Source organism: Tenrec ecaudatus, chromosome X, assembly GCF_050624435.1.
Source record: "Tenrec ecaudatus isolate mTenEca1 chromosome X, mTenEca1.hap1, whole genome shotgun sequence".
NCBI classification, from domain to species: Eukaryota; Metazoa; Chordata; class Mammalia; order Afrosoricida; family Tenrecidae; genus Tenrec; species Tenrec ecaudatus.
This window is the reverse complement of record NC_134548.1, coordinates 103,847,959-103,863,980: the sequence shown is the minus strand read 5'-3', so window position 1 is coordinate 103,863,980 and position 16,022 is coordinate 103,847,959. Positions and strand designations below refer to the sequence as shown.

The window sequence follows — 16,022 nt, the reverse complement described above, 5'->3', positions numbered from 1 at the left end:
TCCCGACACAACTGCTAAAACCAATGTGTTGAAGAAAACTGATGGTGCCTGGCTATCAAAAGAGATAGTGACTGTGGTCTTAAAGGCTTGAAGATAAACAAGCGGCCATCTAGCTCAGAAGCAACAAAGTCCACATGGAAGAACACACCAGCCTGTGTGAGCGAGTGGTCCCAAAGGGATCAGTTATCAGGCATCAAAGAACAAAAATCATATCATTGACTGCACACCTCCATGATAGTATTACTGAAGACAAATGGGTGCATAAGCAAATGTGGTGAAGAAAGCTGATGGTGCCTGGCTATCAAAAGAGATAGTGTCTGGGGTCTTAAAGGCTTGAAGGTGAACAAGTGGCCATCTAGCTCAGAAGCAAAAAGGCCCACATGGAAGAAGCACACCAGCCAGTGCAATCACGAAGTGCCAAAGGGACCAGGTACAAGGCACCATGCAAAAAAAAAAAAGATATATGTGTGTATAGGTATGTGTATATATGTGTGTATACATACATACATACATACATACCATATTGAATGAATGGGGAAATGCAGAGTGGAGACCCAAGGCCCAAGTGTCGGCCAATGGAGATCCCCTCATAGAGGGGTTTAGGAGAGGAGATGGGTCAATCAGGGTGCGAAGTAGTACCAATGAAGAACACAGTTTCCCCCAGATCCTGGATGCTTCCTCCCCACAACTCCCATGATCCAAATTCTACCTTGCAGGGCTGGATAGGGCAGAGGCTGTACACTGGTGCATATGGGAGCTGGAGGCACAGGGAATCCAGGGTGGACGATACCTTCAGGCCCAGGAGTGTGAGTGGCGATGCTTGGAGAGTGGAGGGTGAATGGGTTGGAAAGGGGGAACTGATTACAAGGATCCACATGTGACCTCCTCCCTGGGAGATGGACGGCAGAGAAGGAGGGGAAGGGAGACTCGGGATAGGGCAAGATATGACAAAATAACGAGGTATAAATTACCAAGGGCACATGAGGGAGGGGGGAGCGGGGAGGGAGGGGAAATAAAGAAGACCTGATGCAAAGGGCTTAAGTGGAGAGCAAATGCTTTGAGAATGATAGGGGCGGGGAATGTATGGATGTGCTTGATACAACTGATGTATGTATATGTATGGACTGTGATAAGAGTTGTATGAGCCCCTAATAAAATGTTTAAAAAAATTTTTTTTAATCGAAAACAATTCATGAAAAAAACCACACCAAAAGGGGCAAATGGTTTTTGTTTTTATTTAAAGGGTAGTTTTAGTGAATGAAAACATATCTGTACTAAGAGAGAAGAAATCATAGTTGTCTGGGAATGAGGAAGCATTATAGAAAAAGACCAAAAAGAAAATGCAGTCCCTTTAGAAGGTAATAGGTATGCTCATTATCTTGTTAGCATGGCATCATGGTACATAAAAATATAAAAATAAAAAATTATTATAAACATTGATAATTTCCTTGAAAGCAAGCCTATCTCAATCAAGCTGTCTGCTTTCATTTTTTTAAAAAAGACCTGCACATCTAAAGCAAGGCACCTAAGAAAGAAAGTGGTAAAGATGAGGTTCAACTCACCAGATCATTCACTGTTAAGTTAGGATGTGATTTTCATTTTTATTTAAATTACCCTGGGAAGGAGCGTGTTTTGACCAATATGATGTGATTTATCTAAGAAATTGTGATCACAGTGGCATAAACTCAGAACTCCTTGACTCCAGGTGCTAGTCAAATAGACATCCCCAGCTTTCCTACACGTTTCTAAAGCACCTGTCATTTTTGCACGTGGATAGCTTTAGTGGAAGCTTTATAGCATTAACCAGATTTTCCAAAAGGCTGTTTGTCATGATATAATGAGCAGCATTCATAAATGAGCTTCCCACAATTTCAAAGAAGAGGAACTAGAAACCTAGAGAAATCAAAGGATTTGTACACCATCAGAAAGATGACAACTCATGAATTCATAATAGGTTTGTGATGTTGACTATCCTTTCTGACCTGATCCTTTCATCTTTCCTTAGCCCAATACTTTTGGTTCACAGTAAATAATCATAATTATCTGGCACACAATGCAAAAGCAAATGTCTACTGAAGGCTGAATAAGGTAGCTCAAATCAGCAATGAAGTATATACGTCAACTACGATCCTGAATAGATGATAGGACAATAAAATGTTTGGAAATAGACTCCTGTAGCTCCTTCAACAAAACTTGAGTTTATCAAGCACAACTGAAAATATGTACTAAGACTACCTTTCACATGCATTCATGGGGCAAGGTAACTTGGTAAAAACCTTCTGGAAAATCATTGAGCTGTTGAGAGTTCATATACTCATTTTAATCCTAAAGACTGAAAATAAGAATATCCCAAATATTCACACATGAGGATGTACAGTGTAGATTTATAATGAGACATAACTGAATATAATTTTGATGTAAATCAAGAAAGGATGAGTTAAGCTAGTTACAATGTTCATATTTTCATAGCAAAATTCTCTCATAGCTTATTGAAAAATCAACATATAGATAGATAGAGATGGATGTACTAAGCAATAAAAGTACATAAATTTTAGATAATTGGCTAGGTAATTTGTCTCTTATATAAGTTCCTAAATTGCCTACAGTAACTGTATAATACACTTGTGAAATCAGAAAGGAATGCATGATAAATAATAAAAAAGTTATTAATCTTTAACTATTGTTGTGAGCCTTCCCCAGACTATGGAATAAATGACTAATATAGAACTGGTACTGAACTGACATTATTTTCTTATTGTAAAGCCAAGACAAATGAATTCATGTTTGAACCCTAATAGCAGTGTTTTCCATTTGAAGTAAGTAAAAACTGCTTAACTATGAGGCTATATTTCACATCATCTTTTAGAAATGGTTCTAGAAAGTACAGCCAACTGCTGGTTTAGTATGACATGGCACTTCTTCAGCAATACTGGGAGATTAGCCATATCACTTCAAGTTCTTTCCTAGCATGAGGACCATGAAAATAAAAAACGGATATACAATGGATGGTCTCAAAGTTCTCAAGTTTCTTAGTCTGTTCTTCTTTAGAAAAAGATAATCAGAAAAAAATTTAGATACAAAATTAATTAGAGCCCATTAAACATATTATTTCTATAACTTCACCAAGGTATCAGCATAAACTGAATTAAAATATTTCAGAAAATCATCGTTCGCATTCAGTTATAATAATATACTAACCTTTATGGAGTTTTGTTTAAACTGAAATCAAGGATACTGAAACTTATCAAGTGGGCTTCTTGTTCCAATCAAACCCACAAAAAATTTAGGAGCATAATGAAAATGTTAGGCCTGAATGCCAATGAATACAACGACTTAACTGATACTAAAAGAGCTACGAGATTCAGTGGAAGAACTAGCTCTAAATGGTTTCTAATACACACAAAATGGAGAACACACAACTCAAGAACCAGTGTGGATAATATCACATACCTATCAGATGTGTGAGATCAATGTCTAATCTCTGCCTATACTTAAAGTCTGGGTCCATACCACTGCAGTGCAGCACAATCTGTGAAACACACTCCTCAATTATTTTGTAATACTGAGGCCTGGAAAAGAAAAGAAAGTATGCTTGAATTCCATTTCTGTATATACAAATCAAGTTTCTTACGCACAGATTAAGTACAAACAAGAATGAAGTGTTTTTCTCACTCTTCCTTGAAAAATCAACCAAACAACCTAGCTCTAAAGTTGGTCTGAATGTCACCGTGCAGAGCTCATTGTAATGTCATCAACACTCAGTGACTTCCCACTCCAATTTGCTGAGGTTCTTACCTGATTTCAAAGATATTGAAATCATCCACTTACGTAAGATATTGCTTCTAAAGTTACATGGAGGTCAAATGACCTGATAGCACTACATCTATGGAAACAGAAATAGGACTAGTCTTCCACAAGTTTTCAGTTTCAATAAGTACGTTGGCATTATGTGCCAAATGACATCTTGAATTTAGAACAGCGCTTTTACTTGCTATAGCTCTAACAGAGTACAACTCCGAGTCTCCTGTGTTAAGGAAAGTTCTTTAGATCCACGTTATGTCTGTGTTTTAAAAGCCCCACTTTACTAGAAGCACACACAATTAGTAAATGCGAACCTATAACCTCTATTTGTTTCAAATGTTAAACAATTTCAAACATATCCTACTTTTGTAATATTTCAAGGGAAATCTGCACTTAAACATGATCACTGCCACACTTCAAGAACACGTTATGTAAATAACTAGCAAGTATTTTTCACATTACAATTTGAGAAACTTTTAGAATTTTCTCACTGGCTAACTAATTCAACCATAAAAACAACAGGGAGCACTATTGTGCACACATTATGACGTAAAAATCTAGAAGTGCACTGTGCTGAGAACTAGCCAACCTACAAACAATTTCAAACTAAAGCCAAAAGGATTTGTACTGCTCTTTTCTATCTTTAGTCATGAGGTTGATGAGAAAACAATAAATAGTAATATGTATGACATATTTGGGACTGTTTCGAGTCATCAATAAAGAACTGGAATAATATTGGGTTATAATCTCAGTATGGTCAACACTTTGCATAAATAAAGAAAACAGAAAAGTTCTCTTTAGAGGCCAGCTTACTCATCAAGTAAATAAAATAATTATAAAACTTCTACCATACACAGATGTGCTCAGGAAGAAAACCATGTACTAGAGTAACATTTCATCTAGTCGAAGTTACTGAGAAATACATGCACACAGAGTATTTCTTCAGGTTATTATGTACCCATGGGCATAACCCTATTGTTCTCAGGTGGATTTCAGGCTTCAAAGACCTTGTAGGAATGCATGTACCTTCCTCCTAAGGCTTCCTAGGCTGTAATATTTAAAGAATCGAATTAGCGCAGCTGGTGCTTTCAAACGATAGGCAACACAGAATTTACCCATTGCACCAAGAGGGCTTCTTTGTTTGCATTTGATTGTTAGTACTCATATGAGACAGCAGAGAAATTTTAAAGTGTTACACTCTTTCTTAAATAAAATGTATGTAATTGAATGCTGTTAACAATGATTTGGGGTTGGGCTGCTAACCAAAAGGTAGATGGTTCAAACATACCAGCTGCTCTGAGAAAGAAAGATGAGGCTACCCCTGGAAAGATTCACAGTTCCTAAAATCCTACAGAGGGTTGTTATGAGTCAGGATCAATTCAATGACAATGGATAGTGGTCTGTAATATTGGCACGCACATCCTTCATTTATTATAATGTTTTATCTTCCTTTAGTTTCCCTTTGTATTTTGATTATACATTACCTCACATTACCCTTTATTTTCCTTTTTATCGAACATAATTGAAAAAAATCAGGGAAGCCATATGACAGAATTTTATTCAAATTGAAGTATCAATGAGTATGAAGACAAACAAATAAGAGTACCTTCAATAGTTAAATATTACATGGTTATTGCTCACTTATGGGTTATTTTAGTTACTCAGAGACATTTTTTCTAATGTGCAGGTTTTAAGATATAGTCCTACTTAATAGACTTGAATATTTTTCATTTTATGAGTCATTATCATACCCATTGTGAAAAATCACATTAGTGGACATAAAATTGAAATTACTAAAATTATTCTTTTCTTAGAAGCTAAGACCATTTCTATTTCTAGAAAAATACATAAAAGGAAACTAAAAGCAAAGCTTTACTAATTGAAGTATAAAAGATAAATACTTAAATGTACTGGCAAGAACAGTCACTACATCATCATGGAGAGAACAAATCTAGTGAATTCACTGCTTTCAAATGTTGTCTTGTTGAGGTACCCCAATTATGTTAGCAGGTTTTATATGCTGACCCCATTAAAACAAATGAATAACTTGAAGTAAGACATTCTCTAATCGAATCCAACTCTTACTCTCCCTATATATTTTATATGTATATTATGTAGGCCATATAGTACATTGCTCATCAGCCTTTAATATTCTACTGAAATTACAAATGTAAGACTTCTGAAACTGTCTCTTACCTTATATAATAGTCATTTCGGATGAGCAAAAAATGCTGCAGAATAGATAATAAGTAATTTTCCGCAGGAGTGCCATTCAGCATATTAGACAGAAGATGGTACACTTCATTCATATCAGTAGAAAGTAAGTCAAGAAAATCAATGATAATTTTGGGGAAAAAATTACTTTTATATATGCATTTATTGTTTGTTTCTATTACAATTTCTAAACCTTTAACCTCAAGGTCCAGTATTTAACCAAATTTAATCTAGGAAATCATGTAAATCATTGTTTCCAAAAGTAGACACCACCACCTCCTGGGGAATGCTGAAACAATCAAGGGAAGCAGCAAATACAATACCTACCCCTTATCCTGGGGTGCGGATAATAATACAACAATTGTGAAATGCTAGAGGGCCACCAAGTAGTTGTTTGTTTGTTTTCTGAAATGGGGGCAGTAGACCAAATAAGTTTGGGAACCTATGCTTCAAACCTTTTAAGTAGAAGATAGAGACCTAAAAATATCCCCAAGATCATTTACCATAATCTTACAATTTAAAACAAGATGCTAGGTAGTACTATTGGAACATCAATATATTCAATGAAAATGAGTTTTTATTGATCTCTCAAAGGTTTTAATGTTTTTGGTGTTTGTCAAGTCAGTTCTGACTCATAGTGACCCTAGACCCTTGTTGTTAAAGCATAGAAAATATTTAGGTTGGAAAAAGGCATTTATTTGAATTAAATTTAATCACAAAGACATCGGGGTACATTGAATGAACTGGAAACACACACACACACACACACATATTCACCTATTTCAAAAGTACTAGATACTTCTTGGAAGAAAAAAGCGGCTTTCTACTCCAGCAAAGAGTTACAGTCTTGGAAACCCATAGGCAGTTCTACCCTGTTCTATGGGGTCTCTATGAGTTGGTATTGACTTGATGGCAGTGAGTTTGGTTTATTGATTATAGACATGCATGAACTTAGAGAATTTCTCTCCCACAAGCCTTATACAGGAGATAGTATCAGGCTCGCCTCTACTCAAGATCAATGAGCAAAGTAAATCTATTATCAATCACGCCCTGGTACAAGATTTCAGTGTTGTCTGTGTAAATCATCAGCGCAGTCTGATAATTTCTCAGTGTTAATCTTAAGAACACCATTGTAATTAGATTCTAATCAAATACATTTATATGAATTTGGCTGGTGACACAAAACCCCAATAAAGGTCCACAAATCCTTCTTTTGCACAATACATAAAACATGTATTTTGTGGTACATCAAAAGGATATTCCATTTCTGCTCGAATGTCGTTGAGACGGTGTGATAATTCAGTTAGGTCGTCCTCTTTGTTCTCCTCAAATACTCTCAACTGAATGTCAAGCTCATCATTCTCTTTTTCTTTTAGATCCTAGTAAATAAGCATAAAACGTAACAAGTAACAGTGACAACAGCATGCTTTGATAATAAAGACCAGAACACTATTGTTCATTTCCACACAAGAAAACAATTCAAATATTGACCTAACCACTTGTTTGCCTAAAAGAAAATAAATGTAACTAACTTTTTTATTTCAACTTAAAAGGATCTCAATGCATTTAACTGCAATTTTTCCCATGACCTGGATTTTGATTATTCACAATAAAAAACTAACCATCACTATTAAAATGGATATCAACAACTAACTGCAGACAACACAAATTAAATGTTGTCATTTTGACATAACACAATAATCAAACATCTCAAAAGAAGTCATGCAGTTAGAACATTCACTTATGCCTCTGGTGAAAAATGCAAATATAGATCAACTCTATTAACAACGAACAGAAAATGCAAGGATATATTCAAGCACAACAGTCCCAAGTATGGCGTGAAACGTTGTATAAATAAATTTATTTTAAACGTTATTTTGTGATTTTTAAAGCAGAAAGGCTGTAGGACTTATTAGCTCCTCCGCACCTTTCACTTTTGCTTAGCCTAATCACAAAATACTGACTTGGGCATCAAAAGGATGTTTTTGTAATACATTATAAGCACATGCATTACAAACCTCTGATACATTTCCATATAATAATATAAAGGGGGGAAACCTTTGGAAGCATGCCACACTAGAGATTGTTGGGCTTAATATATATCACCTGGAAGATCTTTTAATATGTGTCCATTAAGTTGCAGCTTTCAAAACCCAAATCGATAATCACAACTGTGGAAGATCAAGGGTGATACCGAAAGTGGGATTAGGATGTTCAGAGCTGAGCTTGAACTCTAAAAGGAAATGCAAGCATGGTGTACTTCAAAATTAGGTGGATCATACAAAATGGGGTGAATTTCTTGTTTCTATCTTTATTCAATACAACACTTATAAATAGTTATTACTAGAGCTAGGCACACATTTATGTAATTTCTAGATTTTTTTCCACCAAATATTCACATGCATAATAATGTACAAAAAGTTTGCTCTGGGCCATATGAAAAAATTAATGAATATTATGTGTCAACATAATTTCATATAAACACAACAAATAATAGCTTATTTATGCTTTTTCTCTGTTTAGTAATAAAATGCTTTGGGAATACTTAATCTGAAGCAAAATAAAGAAACTTATTGGACTACAGAATCATCTACCATTGGTCAATAAAATTATTAGGTGATATCTTAACTCCGAAAGAACAACCAGACACACTCAATCAATACCTTGACCACTTAAGAAACAGCCTTTCATACATTTTAGGATATGGATTTTTCTTATTTTTATGTTGTACCACAAAATCTCTTAGATACATCATAGAGCTTCAATATATTTCAATGATTGAAAAATATAAAACATTTAAGTTAAATATTTTTATGTCATTATCATCAGAATTTTGCCCCATGAGGGAAATGCCCCATGACATCAAGCCTAGGAAGGAAAAGTATGTCTGGAGACTGATTATGAAAAAACTGTACAATTATTTTTGACATGATTGTATTATGGAATGATATGGCATATGTATTCATTTCCAAGTCAAATCAAATGAAAAAAAAATGTAGAAATGAGTTCCGGGTTCCCACTAAATCTTTGTGGCAACTTAAGAACATTTAGTTCTAACGTCACTTCCCTGCTTGATAATCAACTTCAGGAATTTATAAATGAAAATAAGGGTGATATAGCAAAGTATAGTGAAGTAAGAAGATGGTGCCTGGCTATAAATCGAAATCATCTCTGGGGTCTTAAAGGCTTCTATTCAAACAAGTAGCCATCTACGCGAGGAGCCAACTACGTGAAGTCCACACAGAAGAAGCATACAAGCTTGTGTGATCCAAAGATGACCATTACAACATTTAATATGGTGAAGGAAAAAGTATCAGAGCTAAAATTATGAACACCCAATTTGTGGAAGGCTCCGGAGGACAGTGGGAACCTAAAACCCATCCGCAGAATATCTAGTCAGACTGAGCTACTGGCAGATCCTTGCTCGCCAAAGTCAAGAATCCCAAACAGCCTTACTATACATCAGTCAGGGACCCTTGTAATTCTAACTATGATGGATCAAACTTGGTACTATGCCAGTTGTCCCCCTGTCGACAGAACCTAAATTACAACTAGGTTCAAGTATCTCTAAGTTGTTCCACGACAGAATTTTTTTTCCAGGTTTTTTGTTCATTGATGGGAATCTTCTCCCTCTCATGCATCATTTGTACTTTTGCCTTTATACTAAAATGACCTTATCATTACCACCTTCAGTGCAATTTGTCTTGCACTGTTCAGTTGTATGATATGTGAATTATGTGACAATAAAACTGTTGGAAGAAAAAATGGGTATAAAATTGCTATCTTCTTTTTAAATAAAATCTTTAATATTACTACTAAATTACCTTATTTCTGTAAATTTAACTGGTTATCCATTTATTTTCACTTTCTACTAAGACCGATATTATTTATACAATATGTATAATATGTGAACATTTATATATATATAAATGTAGAATTATAGGTATGTCTAAATATAATATAGGAATTATTACTTAATGCCACAGCCTAAAAACATTATGCTTAAATAACTTCCTTTTTGTCAAATGTCAAACCTAGGATGATGTAGCTATAGATTCTTGATAAAAAGAAATATTTTAATACATCAGTAATAGCTTTATACAGTAAAATTAATATGACAGCCTGCAAAAGTGATTGAAATGTATGACAGGAATTTAATATTGCAAAAGGTAGAATATAAAATTACCAAACTATACTATTATATGACATGTTGTATTATCTGATATTCTTGAGATATAGCTGATATGGAGGCAGTGAATTGTTCATGTCGATTCCCTATAAATATAATTACACTTCTATAATATAATGTACTTCCAGGAAATCAAAGCTGCTTTCCAGATCGCCACCAGGTTTTCAGTCTCCTAGATGAGTGTGGAAAATAATGGTCACTGGTTAAAGGCAGAGTCTCTTACTAGCATGTTCCTTCGCATAGCTCCCATCTTTAAGCGAATGTAAGCCATTGCAAGTGAAATGGTGAAAGCCTTATGAGAAGTCTTAAGAGCACAGCAAAGACTTGTTTTATAAATGACTATATACAATATAATCAGTCGCTTTAATTTACTAGAGCAAATTTATCAAAATGTGATTTTCCAGATAAGTACAGCGCAAACTCCATTTAAACACAAAATTGTAAACATGGGAAAGGGTGAAAGATCTGAGAAAGAATTATTTTCTAGAATACAAACAAAATAATTGGCCCACTCTACACCAGCCAAACGAAACAGTACGCTGGAGTCAGTTCCAAGTCCTTGGAACGCCACAGGCCATAGTAAAACTACCCCTTTGGGTTAACAAGGATGTAAATCTTTATGGAAAGATTTAACCAGTCTCGTCTTTCTCCTCCAGAAATACTGGGGGATTTTAACTGCTGGCCTTGAAGTTAGCAGTCAAATGCACAACCCACCAGGCCACGGGGTTTCTTGTCACTAGGCAATTATCCGGGGGGAAAACGTGTTACTCTATTATCAGGATTATCGCGGGGCCTAGTGAAATACAAAGCAGGCCATCCTAATATCAATAGTTTCAGAAAGGTTTAATTTTTAAATCCATGTAACAACTACTAATATTAGCTGTTTTATTCTGTGCCACTGACTTGACTCCAACTCATGGCTATCCTGTAGAACTGTAACGTAGGTTTTTCATTTGGGCTTGTGGCTGGCAGGTTGCAACTGCTGACTTTTAGTTACCTACAGAGTGTCTATCCATTGAAAAACCTAAGCTATTTACTCTTATTGATATGAGCCTAATACTTCTAACTTACCTGCTTGAATGTGCGATAGTACAGAAAATTAGAGAGTGTGTCTTTACTAGAATGGCATGTAATATAAAGTAAATTTTAAAATATTTTAAAGGGTAATTTAGAATTATATCATTCCTCTTTAGGGCAGATATGGGACATTGATGGCTCCATGTTTAAGTGCTAGGCTCCTCTAAACAAAAAGCTAGTTGTTCTACTTCATGAGTCATTTGGTAGGACAAAAAATTTATAGTCTTGGAATCTATGTGACAATTCTCCTCTACCCTGTAGGTTGGTTATATATAGCGAGTCCGTATCAACTTGATTGCAATGGGCTTGGGTTTTTTGTTTGCTTGTTTGTCTGGGGGGTTGGTTTTTAGTAAATGAATAAAAAATGACTTAATGTTGCAATAAGTTATATGTTTGAGTTTTAATATTTAGTCAATTCGATAGTTAATTCACTCTGAATGACATTACTTGCAAGTAGTATATATTGAATCATAACCTTTCTTTCCATGGTTCCAAATCATGAAAGGAAGACTACAATAACAAAAACATGAGTGGGATAAATGGTAATACAGGACATTCTCGGGGTTATCTGTTTGAACTCTGAACCTCATCTTCCTCTCAAATTTAGCTAGAGAAAGTATTTTTACTTTTTTTGGTCCCCAAATCAAACGTGTCTCCCCAATCTTGTATTAGATTTTGACAGCCTCTCTTTAGGGAGACATATCCGATACTCTTATAAATTGGGATTTCTTTGCAGATTATTATTGATACAAGTGGATTCCTAGTTCCACGGTCTCAGAGGAAAATATTTTCTTATTTTGTATAGAATATTTTTTCTATTAAAAAAGTTTAAGTGCTGAAGCATAACACATACTACTTTGCTGCGGCATAATATTTTAAAAGTAGGGTATATTAAATAAAACATGGTTGTAAGCTTATAATCATAATATAAATTAAGATGTATGTGGTACTCCAGACATTTCATATAGGGCCAGATGGACTGTGGAAAATTTTATTTTGTCAATATAGATCCAAATATTAACTATGGCATGAGTGTATATATGCACACTCCTGTTCCTCCCAGCATGCTCACAACAGCAAAAAGATTGGAATAGCCTAACTGCTCATTAGTAGAAGAATGTATAAAGAAACTTTGGTATAATGCACAAGGGAATATTATGCATTTCTGAAAAATGAGGAAAGTAGGAAATACTTCGGGCATGGATAATATTGTGTTGAGTGAAATTAGTCAATCACCAAAGGACAAATATTGTATGAGTCCACAGTTCCAAGGAATGAACCAAGAGAAATATTTTCAAGTCAAAGAGAACAGGCTCCAGAGATCAGCTAGAGGCAGGAGAAAGTGGGGATCCAAGACATTGGAAAAGACGTGAAAGGATTGCCAGGCACTAACTGGGACGAAGAGGAAGATAGTAACCTGCAGAGGAAAGAGAAATCTAGGGCTAACCAGTAGGAGAGTTTGCTAAGACGTTTAAAATATTGAATACAAAATTGAGCTGAAATGTAAAACCTGTACCTAATGCATGTTTTTAAAAATGTTATAAATATATATTTGGATAGTCAAACAAGTAACATGAGAACACTAGTCTCATTGCACACAGATCAAACTATAAAAGGTAAGAATAATAACTCCCACTCTACATATTTTTTCTGAAACAGAATAATGGAATTAAAACAAGGAAAATATTTTAGTCATATACGACAGAGAGTGTTCAACTTTTAGTTGAGGGAAATAGAAGGTTGTAAATGATTAGAGAATGGTAAGGATCCCAGGCAGTCAGCATGCCCGAAAGACATTTGTCCTCCCCCAAAAAAGCACCTTTGCCGCAAAGACAAACATGGAAACAAGAAAACTACTCAAAAGCAAACTGTAATCAAAACTGCAATATCCCTCTTTGGGTCTGTAAAGCCATAGACTTTACTGATATCTTTGTGGGGGGAAATTATCAACCAGAATCATTAAATGCTATTAAATATATACCTCCAGCCTGCTTCACAGGAGAAAAAATTGAGACTTTCTAATCTATTGAAAGACGCCACAAGGACAGTTCTATTCTATGCTTCAGGTTCGAGATGTCAGAAGCTCAGAGAGGGATGTGATTTTGGGGTTGTTTTTAACTTTTATACATCTTTTTGGAGTTGTGTTTAACTTTTGTGCTTCTTTCTCAAGTGTAAACCTAGCAGTTTAAATGAGGTCATGTTTTCAAACAATATTACTCTTCAGTTCACACATGCTCAATAAGAGCCCACAACACAGGGAATCCAGGGTAGATAAACCCCCCAGGGCCAACAAGGAGAGTAGAGATGCCAGGAGAATTAGGGTCGGGTGGGGGGAGAAAGGGGGAATGGATCACAAGGATCAAACTAGAACCCCCTCCCAGGGGGACGAATAATGGAAAGGTGGGTGAGGGGCGGCAGAGGATGATGTAAGATATGGAAAACATAATCTATAACATCAAGGTTTCATGAGGGAGTGCGGGTGGGAGAGGGAGGGGGGAGAAATGGGGAACTGATATCAGGGGCTCAAGTGGGAAGAGAATGCTTTGACAGTGATGATGGCAGCATGTGTGCAAATGTGTTTAACACATTGAAGAAATGTATGGATTGCAATAAGAGATATAAGAGTCCCCAATAAAAAGTATTTAAAAAAAGAAAAGAGGACAAGAAAAAAAAAGGAGACAGCTTATGATTTGGATCTTCCTTTTGAGACATTTTAAGTGTGTTGTAGTTTTTAATATTTTCTGCTTTCTTTTCTACTGAGGTTTTTTCCCTCTTACTTTGTTATTATTGTTGGGCTCTCTGTTTGTATGTTTCTAGTATGTTTTTCTGTATGTGAAATCCAGGACAGGTAAATCTATAGTAACCGTACCTGGATTGGTGGTTTCTTGGGGCTATGGCAGGGGAGGTTGGGGGGCGGGGGGGGTATGGGGAGCTAATAAATAATAATGAGTACTAGAACTCAAAAAATATTTTCTAAAATTTCAAAAAAATTACAAAGACAAAATGTGTTACTATTTTTATAAACATGCTAGATTATCTCAGGACATGCCTATATAATTATTCTAAATAATTTTCAACAATGAGGATGAAACAAATATTCACATATGAGAAATATAATTCTATTTCTTTAGAAATGTTCGGACAATATAATACCTACTCCTCACTTTTCAACTATGTCATTATCCGATATTTCTCATTTATGATAATAAGAAAAAATCGGCCTCTTTTATGAATAAATAATGCACATCTAGCTGTAAGAAATGATGAGGTGCAAGTCAAGAGTAATGTTGATTGTGATAGGCAAAGTCCTGTATAAAATAAATTGGGATATGATTCTCAGTGATTTGGAATTTATGTAATGACGTAGCTATACTTGCATGTCTGATGTGATGTGTGGTCATCTTCTATTTTTACAGTAACATCGGTTCTTATATGATATCATAGTCTTTGAAAGCTAACAATGCCAATTAATTTAGGGGTGGTGTATCCTAAGAATACTAATCTTAAGCAATGAATATAGAATGCATTAGGCAAACTTCTATGTATAGTTCTGCTAGCCCTAAACAAAATAAAGCTAATGCAAAAAGGAAATATAACAAAAACACAGGTAACATCTAGAAAGGTTATTACTTTGCTCAGAACCATTAGTTAAATGCTGTGACAGATATTACTACAAAGTTAAAAAATTATGAAATATCTAAGGCTGATCAGATATCTAAGACTATGAAATACCTCAGAGAAAATAGCAAGGTACATTTATCTACTCGGTTTCAAGAATAATATCTCATGAGAAAAAGTCCTGAAGTCCATCAATATAATAAATGAATATATTTCTACTTACTGGTAATATTACTTTCAACCCAGAACGGAGAAATTCATTCCTTAAATGTATTCGAAAGTCAAGATCGTAAGGAAAAGTTACAAGGGCATTTATAAATTGCATGCAGGCCACCTGCAAAGAGAAAGCAAATTGATTTTTTTAAAGACCTTTTAAAAATATAGGAAACATTTACTCAATGCATTCATATAATTATTCATTTTGAACTTTTAAGGCATAATACTCTAAATGTAATAAGAAATGCAAATACTTGGACAAAACACTATGGTGATGATGACTTGGAAGCAGAAACAGCAAAGTTTTTAATGTCTAATTTAATGTCTAAATTAATTCCAAGGAAGAGTTGATAAATGGTCCAGCACTTCTATGCTTTGCTAAACAATAGAAAAGGAAACGAAAAGCCCTCGGAGAAACCTAAAGTTCCAAAAGCGTGCATTTTGTAAAGTATCTTGAAATGTATCTTTCATACTCAGATGTCCTCAGAGTACACTTGACCTCAATTCTACATGGTGATAATCATTTTTTTCTAAATTAAATCAAATATAGTTATAAAAGTTCCCTAATATGAAATATAGAATAGTTGTAACTTTTAGCAATTACTAAATAGATTTATAAGCTTGCTATCTTCAGATGGATAGATATAAAATATGTAGGCATAAAAATACACAATTACGTAAAACTATCTTACTATATCTGAAAAAAGTCAAGCATGCAAAACAAAGATCAACTAAGAAGGCACTCTGACACTATTACTAATGTACATTTCACAATAAAATAAATATATGGGCTTATTTTCTTGTAAAAACATTTCATTGATTGTATTAGTACTGCAAATGAGTTTGGCTTCCATTAATTTCTTATTGCAAAATCCCCTACTACGAAAGGAAACTTATTTGTGGTCAT

At 34.8% G+C, this 16,022-nt stretch overlaps 1 protein-coding gene across 2 annotated transcripts in view; it reads right to left on the bottom strand.

Moving 5' to 3' along the window:
• The window catches only part of DIAPH2 (diaphanous related formin 2), a 925,981-nt gene that overhangs the window by 689,626 nt on the left and 220,333 nt on the right, over positions 1–16,022 (bottom strand). For both annotated transcript variants that reach the window (XM_075539526.1, XM_075539525.1), the window contains 4 exons: positions 15,123–15,233; positions 7,276–7,394; positions 5,998–6,114; positions 3,451–3,569 (listed from right to left, as the gene is read on the bottom strand). In XM_075539526.1, coding sequence (XP_075395641.1) covers positions 3,451–3,569; positions 5,998–6,114; positions 7,276–7,394; positions 15,123–15,233 — 466 coding nt within the window. The remainder of the gene's footprint in view (positions 1–3,450; positions 3,570–5,997; positions 6,115–7,275; positions 7,395–15,122; positions 15,234–16,022) is intronic.